The 15,917-nt window shown below is 44.6% G+C and overlaps 1 protein-coding gene across 3 annotated transcripts in view; it reads left to right on the top strand.

The window, feature by feature from the left end:
- LOC126427327 (uncharacterized) overlaps positions 1–15,917 on the top strand; it is a 56,519-nt gene that overhangs the window by 37,911 nt on the left and 2,691 nt on the right. For all 3 annotated transcript variants that reach the window (XM_050089636.1, XM_050089638.1, XM_050089637.1), the window contains one exon: positions 5,422–5,630. In XM_050089636.1, the coding sequence (XP_049945593.1) occupies positions 5,422–5,630 (209 nt within the window). The remainder of the gene's footprint in view (positions 1–5,421; positions 5,631–15,917) is intronic.

Here is a 15,917-nt window from a genome sequence, read left to right as displayed (position 1 = left end):
TGATGCCATGATGTACTGTAAGGCGTCGAAATTGAGTGACTGCAGGTTGACACGAGATGACCTCGACAAAATTTGTAGTTGGTGTGACGAATGGCAGGTGGGTCTTGCTGTAGAAGAAAGCGGATGAGTAGCAAAAACGAACCCGTAATATCCGGATACGGGATTCGAAGTGTCCTGCTTACCACAGTCGTTCGTTTAAATATCTGGGCGCAATGTTGCGAAGCGAGATGAAATGGAATAAACATGTGAGGATTCTGGTAGGGAAGGCCAACGGTCGGCTTCAGTTTATTGGGAGAGTTTTGTGAAAGTGTGGTTCGTGTGTGAGGGAGACCCCGTATAGGACGCCAGAGCGACTTCTTGTTCAGCATTGCTCGAGTGTTTGGAATCTGCACCAGGTCGGATTGAACGAAGGCATCGAAACAATTCAGGGGGAGCAGGTAGATTTCTTACCGGAGTTTCGATCAGCATGCAAGTGTTACGTGTATGCTTCTGGAACTCAGCAGGGAAGAAGACACTCATTTCGAAGAAAACAACAGAGAAAGTGTAGAGAACCTGGCTGCAGAACGATCCTAACAACGCCAGCATGCATTTCTGGTAGGGACCACGAAGACAAGATACGAGGAATTACGGCTCCTAAGGAGGCATATAGACAGGCGTCTGTCCCTCGCTCTGTCAGCGAGCGGAACAGGAAAGGAAACGACTAGTTGTGGAACAGGGTACCCTCCATCACGCACCGCACGGTGGCTTGCGGATTACGTATGTAGATGTAGATACAAAAGACGATAGTTGAGAGGAATTATTGGTTTCATGTCCGTAAATTTAGTGAAATCATTTTTGGCTTGGTATCATTTGGAATCGTGAGGTTTTATCTATTATATTTCATCTGTTTGGTCTTATGACTGCATGCATGAGGGTTGTGGTGTAATAGGTGGCCCCAGTTGGGTGTAGATGAGGTCACTGACAGGAGTTTATGACGGCGGTGACGAAACTACAGTGGTGGTGGATGTGGTTGGAACTTCTGGCTCCGGCAGTGGTGCGGGCGATGGGGCGGGCCGCGGTTTGGGGCTGGCGACGGTGTTGGCGACAGAGGCAGCGACGCTGCTGGACAGGGAGTCGACGGTGGCGCGAGTGGCGGCGACGGTGGTGGAGCATTTGACGGAGGCAGTGGCGAAGGAGCTGCCAGACTACGGCTCTCTGTGAGTGGTGAAGCAGTGAAGACGACGAGGAAGGGTTGGAGATGATCGGCGAAGCACCACTGGGAGAGTCCAGGTGAGAGCTGAGGTGCTGGCGAAGTATAGTGGGGCGTGTCAATAAAACGGAGCTGCCAGACTACGGCTCTCTGTGAGTGGCGAAGCAATGAAGACGACGACGAAGGGTGGGAGATGATCGGCGAAGAACCACTGGGAGAGTCCAGGTGAGAGCTGAGGTGCTGGCGAAGTATAGTGGGGCGTGTCAGTAAAACGGAGCTGCCAGACTACGGCTCTCTGTGAGTGGCGAAGCAATGAAGACGACGACGAAGGGTGGGAGATGATTGGCGAAGAATCACTGGGAGAGTCCAGGTGAGAGCTGAGGTGCTGGCGAAGTATAGTGGGGCGTGTCAGTAAAACGGAGGATATACTTCGTACCGGAAATTTTGGGAGGACATTTTGAGGTTCACATGAGTAAAGCGAGTCAGAGAATATACTCCAGCCGAGAATGTGCTCATCGCGAGTAAAAGGATGAGGGATGTTGCTCAAAACAAAGAACGTTCTCCGATTTCGTGTGAACAAAACTAGAGGAGCTTCTCACAACCGGAAAATATTGAAGCGAGATCTGTAGCAGTCTTCGGGCTGAGTAAGTTCTGTTAAGTTTTACCTACATGATGGCAGAATTCATATTGCTTGGGAGGCAGAAAAAGAAATATATAGCCGAACGAAGTGCTGAATTGAGGAGCTGTAGAAGTTTATATCGCTTTGACAATAAGAACATTATCTGCGGACTACCTCTCAAAAGAAGTGAAAATTGAAACATTTTTATTGCTATTTAGTAGACCCAAGTTTTCAGACTGACGTACGAGAACATTTAGCTGTATGCCTGCACCAAACAACCGTGTCGCTGACTTTTCCAGACGTTCACCATCATGTCTTATATAGTGTGATGTTAGAAATAAGTAGGGTTACCAGAAAAATTAATAACTGGTTTATTGCAAACCTAATGACTTGTTACTCGTAACGAACGCATGGTGGAGCGCTTACGTGCTTGCCACGCGAGCAGAACACTGTGCGCCGTATTTAACCACAATTATCTCGTGTTAGAGAACTCTGACAGACTTCCGGCTTGGAGTAGATAAAAAGTCATGTAATCTTACGATTTCGTTCGCATAATGTTCGCCTAAGTTCTATAACTGAAAAGTTTTCCGCATGTTGTAAATTCGGTAACATCTACAGAAAATGCTTTTTCGTAAGCTGCACGTAATTGTCTTAGTAATTTGTTGCCGCACATAAAATAAACAAAATGAGACGTAGTGCAACTCTGCCTGAACACACTGGTGCCGGTTCCAGACATGTCGCCCGTTTGAGCGAGCTGAATGACACGTGACGCTGCGCGTGCTTTCTGTGCCGGACACGGCAGACCACACACACCGAGAACTCAGCAGGGAGCAGAGGTAGTGAGAAAAAGGAACACTCTCGTCACAGATTATGGCTTCGAATGTTTTGCTCGTAAGAGCTCTCTCTTGTTTATTCATAGCGGCACTGGAGGAACTTCGGTACCGCCCTCGTAGTCTAGGCAGCGCGGCATTTCGTGTCTATTCTACAGTTCACGTATCACTTCGTTACTGGACTCGCATGGTACCTTCAGTAATGGCTCCAGCACTACAGGCCAAAGCCATCGGTCGCACACTGACCCCTACCTCTGCACGCAAATTGTCGACGATTGACTTCCGTGGCAGCGGTCTGCCCCGCTTGTCGACACTCCAGCTCCATGTGGCGAGTATTTATTGCGTCCTCTGTTGATTTGCCACTTTGTGTGACAACGCACTTGCTCCTAAACTGAATATGGCAGTCAGTGTTGTATCATTATAGCTGTGTAGTACATTCCCAACTGTCCAGAAGTTTCGAGATTTTCTTTAGAGCTTGTTTCAGTGGATATTGTTTGTTCACTTCCTTGCTGCATTTAAATCCGTTCTTTCGTTGCCTTTTGGAATGAACGGCTCCATTATGTTAAAAAGAGCCCTTTCCCGAAATTCTTAACCAACCAAATCTCCGCATAATGTTTATTCAGATCATTGTCAGTATGCATCTACTTCCTGGATCTGTGGCATGCAAACGATAAATTTTATCACGGCGCGGATTCTGAGTCCCAGCTTGTCAGTGGAGTAGTTGTGGTACTGTACCTCCAAGCAGAACAGCGTGCTGGTGTACGTGGCGTGGAAATGATTTGCGAGCCTTAGCACCATGGCACCACATGTCTTATGGGAGGGACTGCTTTCCGGTCAAACTGGGGACCCAGACATCACACGGAACTCGTTATGATGCAGCTTCATGCTTTAATTGACAACGTCGTTGTAAAGTAACAGTGATAACCAAGGACCATACTACAAGGAGTGCAGGGAGTACTGATTGTTCTGCATTATATCTGGCAGTATGGAAACTTTCCATCGTTGATGGGCTATAGGCAATGTAGTCGTAGATTAATCAGGAAAAAATTGTCACATACCCGATTCTGAGGGCTCCATTCTCATCACAACGTGTACCTGACACATATGTACCGAATCGATATACGGAACACTGACCTTAGGAGAAAGTTTTACGGCCAACAATTTCTGTATGATAATTTTCACTGCCAAACTAGAGACCCGCACCAACCACTCACGAAGCGAGACCGAGAGAAAGCTTCAGAGCCAAGTAAACAAACATTTTTATGCAATAGTGAAGTGTCATTTTGTCAAGTTTTACGTCAGCAGACATGTACTTCTGCACGTCAAGCATACAAGTGAGAGATGGTGGGATGCACACTGCCGGATGTAAGCAGAAACATTATAAAAATGCCACAACTGATAAGGGTATAATGAGTAAAACGAAAGACCTATTGTGAAATAAAAACAGATGTTTGGTATTTGCAAAGACGGATTTGAAATAGCTTTAGTCATCGTATCGCGCTGTCCTTAGCCGTTGGATCAGCTGAAAGGGACTGAATAAGTGGACCTGCTTGACGGTACATTCACGTTTGTCCACTGAACTCATCTTCCTGTGTCATACAGTCTTTACGGAAAATTATCGCAGATGTCACATCACCAAATGCAGATAGGAAACTCCCTGGCAGGTCAGAGCCGTGTGTCGGATCCCCGACGTTTCAAGTGACTGCACTTTCCACTGCAGAGTGAGGATTCGCCCAGGAAGCAACTCCCGAGGCCTCTGGTCACTGCAGTGCCCATCCTTCCGGGAGCGCTGGTCCCGCCAGCCGTGCAGGGGAGCTTCTGTGACGGCTGGAAGGCAGCGGCTGAGCTACTGGCGGAAGTAAGGCTGCGACGGCGGCTCTCGGTTCCTGCCTGCCTAGCTCGATGTCTATCTTTTTAAGGACGTCATATTCGCCATTGACTTTAAGAATTATTTGTTGTACTATTGCAGTTTCGACCTTTTGAGCCATTTTCAAGTGGTAATGTGGAAGATTTTGCTTCAGCTCATGACAGACATGTCTACATGTCAGCGTCTAAAATCATCTATAACAAATTTGAACTAGTCATTCATATCGTTAACATAAATATCACATGTTCACTCTCTTGCAATGCAAACGAAATTCTTCTTTAAAGAAAAGAGGTATTCTGCGGCAAGCGCTGCAGTTCTGCTGTTTGATGTGCCTGAAACCAGTTAAAACGATACAGCAGCACAGAACGGAGTGGATGACCTGCAAGAAATAGTTACAATCGGTATCTCACTCAAGTGCTCCGAAATCTAAAGATGAAATCTCGATGCGCTAAAATGCTAAAAACACCCATGGGTTTGCGATTGTTTGCTGTGTTACTATGCATCCTTTAAAGAATGAAAAAGTTCCAGGTTTGTGTCCCAGTCTGGCACACAGTACTCATGTGCCAGGAAGTTTCTAATCCACTGCTGAGTGGAAATCCGTTCTGGATACTTTTAGCCGCGCGGGATTAGCCGAGCGGTCTGGGGCGCTGCAGTCATGCGGTGCGTGGCTGGTCCCGGCGGAGGTTCGAGCCCTCCCTCGGGCATGTGTGTGTGTGTGTGTGTGTGTGTGTGTGTGTGTGTGTGTGTGTGTGTCCTTAGGATAATGTAGGTTAAGTAGTGTGTAAGCTTAGGGACTGATGACCTTAGCAGTTAAGTCCCATAAAATTTCACACACATTTATGGATATTTGTACGTTCTTGCATAAACTATACATGCTAGGTTTTTAACTTTTAACCTGGCACCTTGTGTGCTACAGGCGGCCGCTGTTGAGTGAACGCCTGCTGCGCTATCAGCCGTGGAGCCTCTCCTCTGACGACGACTTCAGTGCGCTGTGCAAGGAGCGGCAGCTAGAGGCGTCGCAAATGTTCAGTCTGGCTGACGATCTGTACGCCTTCTATCGTGTCTACTTCTACACTACAGCTGAGTACACCGATGCATTCTACGAAGATGACGTCAAGATTGTAGGTAAGTTTAATACTGGGACCCGGCCACTTCATGGTTATGCGCTGACAACTGTTCAGTTGTTCGAGGAATGAGATTCAAATATCCTTCTGAATATGTAGTTTCAGATCTTGCGTGATTTTGCACGCCACGTATGATCTCTGGTGCTCTTTCCAAAGTCAGTTTTTCGATTCCTCGGCAACTCTCCGTCTGGATCTATGACAAGCTAACTACATTTCGATGTATTATTGACTTCTTCATTATGCAGGGACTAAAAAAAGACTACGTACACAAAATTTTGGAGTGTTTAGAGAAGATTAAAAATAAGAAAGTTTATGTGACACAAAGGTCAAAGGTGTACCCCCACCTGCTCGTGGCCCGTGAAGGTTTCGACGCCAGCGATGTACAGAGGCTGTGTGATGTTTTGGAGACGTTACTCAAGTGCCAGCTGGGTGCTAACGATTGTGCAACACACTCGGAACAAGTGGGTGTCTCACAAATAATGTTTGCAGCCTCAGCCTAAGAGGCAACCACCTCACCTGGGGTGTCCGCCAGTGTCTGGTACACTGAGCAACTCCTCTCCCTCCCGTAGGAGGCCCGCAGCACCTCTAAAACAGGGCCCATCCCACAGCACTTTGAACACCGTCTCTGAACGCCAGTGCAGATAAGACCTTCATACGTGTGCGACACGTGCCTCATATAAAAAAAGTGTTCCTTCTTATCTTCTATAAACACTCTAAAATTCCGTACATGTAGGATTTTTTCAGAGCTAGTCAAGGGCTTGTTTTAAAAATGGCGAATGGTCTCTGCAACATAACGGCTACAGAGAAGCTAATTTTCTGTCAATACTGTAACTGGTGTAGTGATCTAAATTTCTCATGTGTGATCCTAGCACGATACTGTTCGTATTTACTAATTTTCTTTGACGAATAATATTTCGATTTGTAAGTGAACAGTTAATTGTATCAGATACACTTTTAATATTATCCTTAGAAGTATTAATACTATGAACTGTAGTAGGACTGAGGAAACACAGCTATCGCACCTGTCTGCTGAACAACTCTATTTGTCCGAATCACTATATTTTTTTAATTTATTATTTTATTCTCGTTGCTGGACTTTATCTCTTACTCGACCATCTATCTATCGTGCACCAGACATGAAACGAGTTGTAATCGTTAATGTCTCTCTTTGTAACTGCCTGATAGCTTCTTGTTCGGCAGGGAGTAACTCCATTTAGATGAGAGGAAAGGAGGACAGTGGGCTTGTGCTCTCCCAGCGAAAAAATTATTTATGCCTGCCGTTGTGACTCTTGACCGCTTCAGGCAATCGAACTTGCAGGGTTTTCATTGGTAGTAAGCCGACAAATTAAGAAACTAAGGTGGTCGAAAAGGGTTACAACAGATAAGGAAGTAAGTTATCATAAGAATATCCGTATATTAGAACCAGGAACTGTAATAGTGAGAAGAAAGGCCTTTCCAAAATTTCGGCTGTCGCCGATAATTTACTGCAGACAACCATAAGAATAATACTGGCACATAAAAGGAAATACGCATTGTTAGCAAGTTACCAAACAAGCAGATTCTTACCCCATCTGTTGCTACACTGAGCTGCATTCTGCAGCATGTCTATAAGTATGACTGAAACTGTAATGGACACCGAGAACAAACGTGTGAGCTGTAGTTGATATTTCAATTCCTCACGAGTCGCGACAACATATTAAAGAATGAGCAGCGACAAGATCTTACAGAGTTGTGGACCACTAGCCGTTTGTCAGGAAGCTAATTTTACGCCCGACATTGAAGATATCTTCAGGGGAAAGTTGTCGTGATAATCCAGAGAGATCGGAGAGGTCGTGGCAGTTCGGTTGAGATAGGGGGGGGGGGAGGGGGAGGGAAAGAAGAAACTGGTGCGAATCTCTTCTGAGCACGTGGCGATGTTCGAAATGGTTTGCACCATCCAGCCCCTGTCTGAAAGAGTTGCCATCGCCACTATTAAAACCGTGGCGCTTCTCCGCCGGCTTCTTTACGCATCACTGTCCAGCAGAACTAGATGCTTGCCCACAACAGACCAACGTATCAAGAACTGAGCCCTGATCTGTTGTCGCTGCCATTGTGTAAAATCACCTAAATCCCAAATCCAAGCCTACAGATGTCACAAATACTTCCTGTGTGACGACTATCTGACCCAGTATCGCAGAACCACCTGACCTATGCCAGTTACAAACAAGACCATCCATCAGTAGGACAGAAAACCAGTCGAAATTGCAAATTTTTATTTTTTATTCGTTCGATGACTTGTATCGGACCGAGACCCATTTTCAAATCACCATTACATTGTCGAAAATGGCATTTCCGAAGATGTCAGTAACGTGCAATGAATATTTACAGCGCATACAGATAACTCATCGAATGAACAAAAACTTGCAACATTTTTTCGTTCACTGATTACCAGGAGTTGCTGACCCAAACTACTGCATCATACTGGAAGTTCGTAAAACCACCCATGTTAACTGTGCCCAAATGTGCAATCCTTGCACAACTGCATCATCTACACAGCCTCAACTCGAATGATCTAATAAATATAGAGTAAACGCATTATTCACGACACTAAACTTACATTCCGCATCCCAACAACTACATGCATTGCATCCTCACCATCAAAGATACTGAGTTCAGATCCACAGTTTTCTACACCGTCAGTCGAGCTCACCGTCATCATCTCAACAGTTTCTTGTGTCGCATCCCTAACATGAAAGACATCCAGTTCAGAACCACTGTTTTCCACAACATTCACTCTCTTTCAGCGTCCACATATCGTCCAACAGATGACGATAACAGCCACAGTCACCTACCATTTTAACATCCAAGTCACCTATTCCAAAAAGCAATCCAACTTTATCTTCAGCCACACCAAAACATCAGCTTAAAACCTATACCTAACCTTGTTTCGCCACATAAAACATCAAGACAAAGCAGCAGGATAGCATTCAATCCACATGTCTGTTCCGTCAGCTCCAACGAGATCTTCATCACTCACATGTTATCTCAATGCTACAATTATGCTTTAATGAAAATTGTTACAGTTCACGTAACACAGTCCCAGTCTTTCTACACTCTACAAAGCACAGGTAATTGCTACGACATACAATCAGATGGTATTGCCAATGGGTGCTTGTGAGATATCCTGATACCAGCACCTCATTCAGCAGATCAGGAACCCTGGGATTGGTGATACACATGAACAAAAACACTGCCACATTTTCCATAAACCGAACAATCTATTGAAAAAGGATTCATTCTCCTCTCATCCATAACAACCACACGTTACCAAACAACCTCAACAAGGCAGACTCAGTGCTTCATATCTTAAAGATATACTCACTGTATCTAATGACTGCTCGCCAATTCGGTACATACAATGTCACACAAATACGACCACCATATCTCTTGGGCCCGGTTTAAAATACCTGTCTATAACGCCACAAAATGAATTAAATATAGCATTTACAACATAAGACTATACAGCCACACATTTTGTGAGCGTATGGGTTGGTGCTATTCTGTCATTCTGAGCAACAGATTAATCTGAGATGTACCCTTTACCCTTTGGCCCCTGCGAGATGCAATTTCCACCCCCACACTACTACAGAAGTCAGACAGACACTCCTAACGTTCTAGGGCGCTGAAGACCTTACTGTCGTGCCCCCACCAAACCCTTCTACTACTACTACCCTAACGTTCTAAAGAGAAATTCCTGAAAAACTTTCAGCAATAAATACCTTCTGGAGTCGTCCACTGTAAGGAAATGACACAAAAATTCACAAAATTTCTTACGTAACTAGTGGGATACTTGGGTACTGGAGTAGTGCTAGTTAGTGTAAGAAAAACATAAAAGTAAAGAAAATTATTATTTATTTTGCAAAAATTCTGAGAAATCACAATAGCACTTTTAGTTATGAATTGAACACGTTATTTGCGGGTTCTTTTCAGAATGCGAAGTTACATCTTAAGGATAGGATTCGCTAATGAAATTTTTATACAAAGTTTAAGATTGTTATTGACTTGGCAGAATGGCTGAGAGCCGCACCTACTCAACTTGAATAATTATCGGTTAGAATGTTGCTAGGTACAGTCGAGGCTGTCACGTGTGATATGCAGTGAAGGGTACTGTTGTGGAGGAAATGTGGGGGTCGCAAGAGCTGTAGCTGTGATGACTGCTGTCTGCGCCGCTCGCTGCCAACAAATAAGATAACTCTCGTTCTATCTGGATTGACCTTCGCCAATCAAAGTCTCCCTACGCCTTGATGAAGTCAAGGACTCCTATTCGCCCCTAGTCTATTGGCGTGCGACAGAGGTGCTCTCCCGGTGAAGTACTGAGGAGAGACTTGTTCCTCGCTCTTTGAGTACATGTACGAGCGCGCACGCTCTCATTACGTGTTCTTGCTCCAAGAGCGACAACGGAATGGTCCCTCTGCATGCCTGACGTGAAGGGGTATATCTTTCGATATCTTCCATTACTCCTTCAGCTCAAGGCGTCAGAAATATCGTCTGCCAATCAGCACTGCTCTTCTAAAACGGAAGAATGACGTTTTGTTTAAGGCGACCAATCCGGAAATCTGTAGTATCGGTGTTTGGCGTTTGCTGTCTCCCTGTGAAACTGCGTGCTATGTGTAAAGAATGCGTAGGCTGGCCGCTCCCACACAATGTAGCGGAATTTGCTTTTAAGCCGAACACGGGGTCGTCCTTTCACTCGGGCTAACGCTGTCTGCTCTACAGGTGGTCACTGGCCGACGTAGATAGCTTGGGACCGGCCTCCTGGGGTGCAGTTACCTCTCTCGAGCTAAAAGCTCCTGTGACCGTCGTGTCTGGAATGTATGTGTGTACGCCAGCCTCGAGTATTTCAACCACAGTGCGCACTTGCGATTTATTAGTTATTTGCATATTGTTTACATGAATTCATACAATACTGACTTTATCTTATCGAATTTGGGCTCGAATGAAGCGTCTTGGTGTGCAGAATATGATTGTGAGGGCGGAATATGTAAGCGATGAAGGAGACCACGACGTCTTACAATTTCAGGATATTCTTATGAGAGGCTGCTCATGACTCCAATACTTTAGACCTTCTTAAAAAAAAAAAAGAAAAAGCAAAAAAAAAAAAAAGAAAGCAAGCTCTTATTTCCTACTACCTATAGTCAATTTGTGTGATATCATATTCTATGCAAGTTTATATCCCACAGCTCACCTATGATTTAAGGGTAGTGTCTTTGTATACTAATCAAAAAGCCATGGAACCCAGGTTTGAACCTCGCTACTGCTTAAATTTAGAATAAAAATCGTCAGTAATGATGGATGGGCGAATAGAGCTTCAAGGCACTTTTTTCCCCTGCTCCTAAAACCCTGAAGAGTCAGCAGTGCTCAAAGGCATGAGAATGCAGAAGGTAATGGGAACCACTGGTGTCTGTCCACAGGACATGTGGCCTGATATTGAAAAGTGGTATGATGACTCCTCCATTAGCGAAATATTCCGCACTAGTCGCACATTCGGATCTCTGGGAGGAAACTGGCAAGTGCCAGGTGTCCCAATGAATTATGTTTCCTGTATAGCTCCTTGTCTGGCACACCATTCTTCTTTTGTTACTGTAAATCTTACTCAACAGCATATCTCCATCTGCCTCGATAACTTAACCTCCTGGTGTAGCCTCTGCTACATCAAAAACACTTTTGTTAAAAACCCAAGGAATTATTACAATAAATACCACCAATCATTTCTCTCTCCCTAACTTCCACCATGGCACACATAAACATGACTGTGTGGTGGTACTCTCTTTAAAGGTAAGCTGGTTCGAATCCAGGTGATGGAAGAAATTTGCATTGCTGGTATTTCCCCAGTAATGGGAGGGGGAATTGAAGCATAAAGTTTCTCATCACCAGACCTGGTGTCAGTGTTCTACATTACATTACCTCTCCTCAGTGTATCATGACGCCTGTGACACTGTTGAAGGTGACACATGTGGTGTCGACGATAATCGCCTGCAGCAAATCGTCAATCGACCACCGCAGAGATGCTGTACACCTAAGTAGCATCGCCACCGGCTAAGAGAAAGAAGTAGTAAGCCACTCCTCCTGTAGCTTCGAGGCGCCACACACGACAAGTATTTCCAGCTCTGTCAGTGCCTGGTACGAGTTCTGCCAGAGTCCAGCCTGAGTTCTGTTCTGTCCACGAGGGTATGAACAGTTCCATGACGACTGCAGAGAGGCGACTTCAGAGTGCAGTGTCGGCGTAACGTCACTCAGTCAAGCCTAGGCCAAGCATGCACGTACAGAGAGTCGAGGGCCAAAAGCAGACACATATTTGGCACATTTGTAGTAAACGTTCAGTGCTCATCATCTGCAGACTTGCACTGTGATTTCAGCAGATCCTGTGTATTTGGACCCCAATTAATACCACACGTGCTCACGCAGCCACAGTCGCGAGGAGCTAAAAATAAGTTTATCGCTTTCCAAACAACAAGGCGTTCTTTTCATTGACTGTTTCATTTATGTACTTGTAAATTTATTAAAAGCATGACAACAACATGTGTGTCGGATGTGGACGTTAAGTTCCTAACGCATCCATTACAGTCATGTACACTCATCAGATAACTCCAAGTCACAGTTCTCTCACTATGCAAGGACAGTGCCCAATTATGTGGAGGAAGATAAGCGCTTGCAGTAAGGCGGTGGACCTGCTGCTCCATTCCTCTCTGCTGACATGGGCAGAGGACTCTCACTTTCTCATATCTTGGAATAATCACGCATCCCCAGCTTACAACAAACTCAAATTAAGAAGACAGGAAACACGACAATGTGGGGATTCCATCACTCAGCCATCCTCTGTACTTGGGTAAAACCCACTGAACGAGGCGATGCTGTGGTAAGCTGTTGGCTCCAAACTTGGTTTTCGACCATATTTAGTTTCTCTGTGATGTCCCTACACAGCTTAAGGTGAATGACACGACGGTTCCTATGGATGGACGCCGCTGTCCTGCTTCCCCGTTCTTCCCAATTCTGGGTAATGCTCTAATAGCTGTTTCACCAACAGTACGTTAAACCCTGATCTTGTTTCTTCCTTCGTCTTTCCAAAAGCCTTAGTGGCCCCAGTGTTACTTCCGCCAATATAGCTTGGATCTCAGCACTCTCAAAAATTTACCATTCCTTACAGTCTTAGAACACCTTGCACTCTGTATCATATTTGCCGTCTCAGACGCAACCTCTACCAGCTGATTACTTTGCCTTCTCTTCTGAAGTTCCTCAGACTTTGTCACAAATTGTAAACGTCCCATAAACGTGGGGAACAAAAGCAATTTTTCTCGCCTATCCTCTGGATACCTAGGCTTCTGGTGCGTCTATACCAACATGTCATATCCACCCTCCACTTGCCACCCTTCTGTATCCTATTCGAGCGGAACTTCAGCTGGCTGGTTCTTCCTGTTCCAGAATAGTAAGTAGACACTTACTCCTCCAACCAGCTATAATCCTAGCGTCTACGCCTCTTCAATATGTAGATGATCCCGCTTCCAGCCTCCTGACCACTGTCATCCGTCCCTCACACCTCCCTCTACCCACATCAACTTGTCAATCATACTTCCCAGCCAACTCCAACACCTTGAATACATACACCCTTTCTGGCCGGCACCTGCATCATACTGTATTACCCTCGTAGCAGTTATTGGGAACTGACTGCCAGTGACTTGCCAGAAGCACGAGACTTATCTTCACCATAGCACCATCATCAACTTCAATGTACGTGTGTTTATGTAGAGACGCTATGGCTTTTATTTTTTTGAAACCTTCCATCTTATTCATTCTCCCGTGAAAGCTATACTGGCCTAACTTCGATAGGCTGAAGAGCAGCAAAGTGTCCGAAGCTTGCGCCCCACACATGTGGTGGGAGTGGAATGAATAACAAAGAAGATGGAGTGTTTACGACAAAGTCGTGTATTCGGCCTTTCACAGAATCTGTCTGTGTATAAGAATCTTTCGGAACTTATTCGTCTTACTGGGTCTACATTTGCGATCAACACGCCAATGAACTATATACATTGGATGATGTATAGCATATCAGTATCATTCTCCTTTGATTTGTACTCTGAACAGAAATAGTGCTCGAGGAAAACGACTATCAGGACTTCTCACAATGCAGTAGGTAAAGCCATCATCAAGCTGAGGCCTGGTTTGGTCATCACAGTGCTGTCCTACTGCAGGTTGTGGTCACTCGCCGTCTTCCTACTTTTGACCTAACTTACCCAGTTAATAATTTTGGGACACTGTTAATTATTGGGTCTCCGAACAGTTCTACAGTTCCATCATTTTCGATTTCCATAAATCAGTGTCAGAGGTGAAAGAAGACATAAGTGTCAGAAGGAATCTCTGGAACAATGCCTGAGTCCCAAATCTCTGGAGTTGTAATCCCACAGCCGGCCGCGGTGGTCGAGCGGTTCTAGGCGCTTCAGTCCGGAACCGCGCGACTGCTATGGTCGCAGGTTCGAAACGTGCCTCGGGCATGGATGTGTGTGATATCCTTAGGTTAGTTAGGTTTATGTAGTTCTAAGTTCTAGGGTACTGATGACCTCAGAAGTTAAGTCCCATAGTGCTCAGAGCCGTTTGAACCATATTTTTTTTTTTTTTGTAATCCCAAATTCACCCACTCAGCCGCAGAGGCATATATGTGCCAACTGCATTTATTGCTGCATTGTTATCATTACACAATATTAACTGTAAATCGTGCATTTTGATAAAGGTACTTCCAAAACCGACAGCTACTGTATTTTTTGTGCCTTTTCTCGACATTCTCGTGCTAACGAAACAAACTGGTGACAAATCTGCTCCATTACTTTTTTTTACGCTGTGTGATGGTGTCACTACACGGAGGAAAGTGAAATATCAGAAAGACGAGAATTCAGCCTCCACCCTATTTCTTTGTACATCACGCCTATGGAGTTATGTCAAAAGAGTATATTCAATGTGGACGTAGTTAGATATAAAAAAAATACGTATCCAACGGATCAGTGTGTGGACGATCACACCTTCCTCAGATATCTATGTGTCTCGCTTTCCCCCTTGCTTTATTGCGGATCGTTCTAGTAATTCTGCTTAGAAAGACTTCCTCAACACTTCTGTCAATTTTCCATTAATCTTTCAACGTTGAGCCACATGAGGCTTTATTATTCTTCATATTCAGTTGTATGCGTGGTAAGATCGAAAGTTTGTAATGACGATTTCAAAAGGTTGTTGAGGTGGTAATGTTGGGATTTCGTGGTAACCATTTTAATGTGGCTTTAAATGCTGCAGAACCAAATACAATCCGAGAATAAGTTGTTCAATTAAGAAACCCACACATCTGAACAACAAAACGAGACTCAAGCTCCTTCCTTCTACAACCACACAAGATCCGTGACTGCCTTGTCATGGAGCTGAGATACTGAAAACTTCTGTTGTACTGAGAAATGGAAGTTCCCATTCATGTAAGCTTCAAAAGAATGTGGTCCTAACAGGTATTCTGCTCACACAGTAGCCCACATAATGTGAGGTAGGTTCCTTTCCAACTCTTGCTGATAATGGGTACTTTCCTTAGACAAGAAAACAATATTTTTCCTCAGCAAATAGTGGTATATGGCACACTTATACGTAAACAACACTCTTGAGCGAGACATGGCAGAAGTCGCCACAACAAAGTATGGTAGGTTACAAATCGTTGCTCCACACTACTGTCAGATAATTCAGTAACAAACATGGGCCTAAATCCTTTCGTATTCATATTTTTTCAATATGGTCGTGCATTGTTGAACAAGATGCTTGAAGTCCAACTGTTCTTTTGCAAATAATTTTCATTGGAGACTGCTTATCTGATTAAGAGTGGGTGACACACGTTCCTGCCACTTTTTATTGCTTCCAATATGTGGTCTGTCTTTGAGACAGCCTGAAAATACAGGACATTTATCTCAATCAGGCATGGCTTCTTTACGAGGGGGTCTGAGGCAAATGGTCTCATCATGCGTTACATAGTTTTTCCTCTCTGCGGATGTTCATGCACCCACAAATCTGCCACTAAACTGTACTTTACAAGATGGATTCGGAACTCAAAGACTGCAGTGCTGAAACAAAAATATAATTCTGATAACATTGTTTTATTGCCATCTTCACTGCAGCACTATCAATAAAACCTATTTACTTCCTCATTTTTACTATGTCAAGAGCGATACAGGGACTTCTTGGACACCCTGAAGATGAAATAGACGTGCATAGTAACATGATATCTGTCTTTGTT

The sequence above is a fragment of the Schistocerca serialis genome, chromosome 11, assembly GCF_023864345.2.
Source record: "Schistocerca serialis cubense isolate TAMUIC-IGC-003099 chromosome 11, iqSchSeri2.2, whole genome shotgun sequence".
In the NCBI taxonomy this organism is placed as follows: domain Eukaryota; kingdom Metazoa; phylum Arthropoda; class Insecta; order Orthoptera; family Acrididae; genus Schistocerca; species Schistocerca serialis.
This window is presented reverse-complemented; position numbering and strand designations above follow the sequence as displayed.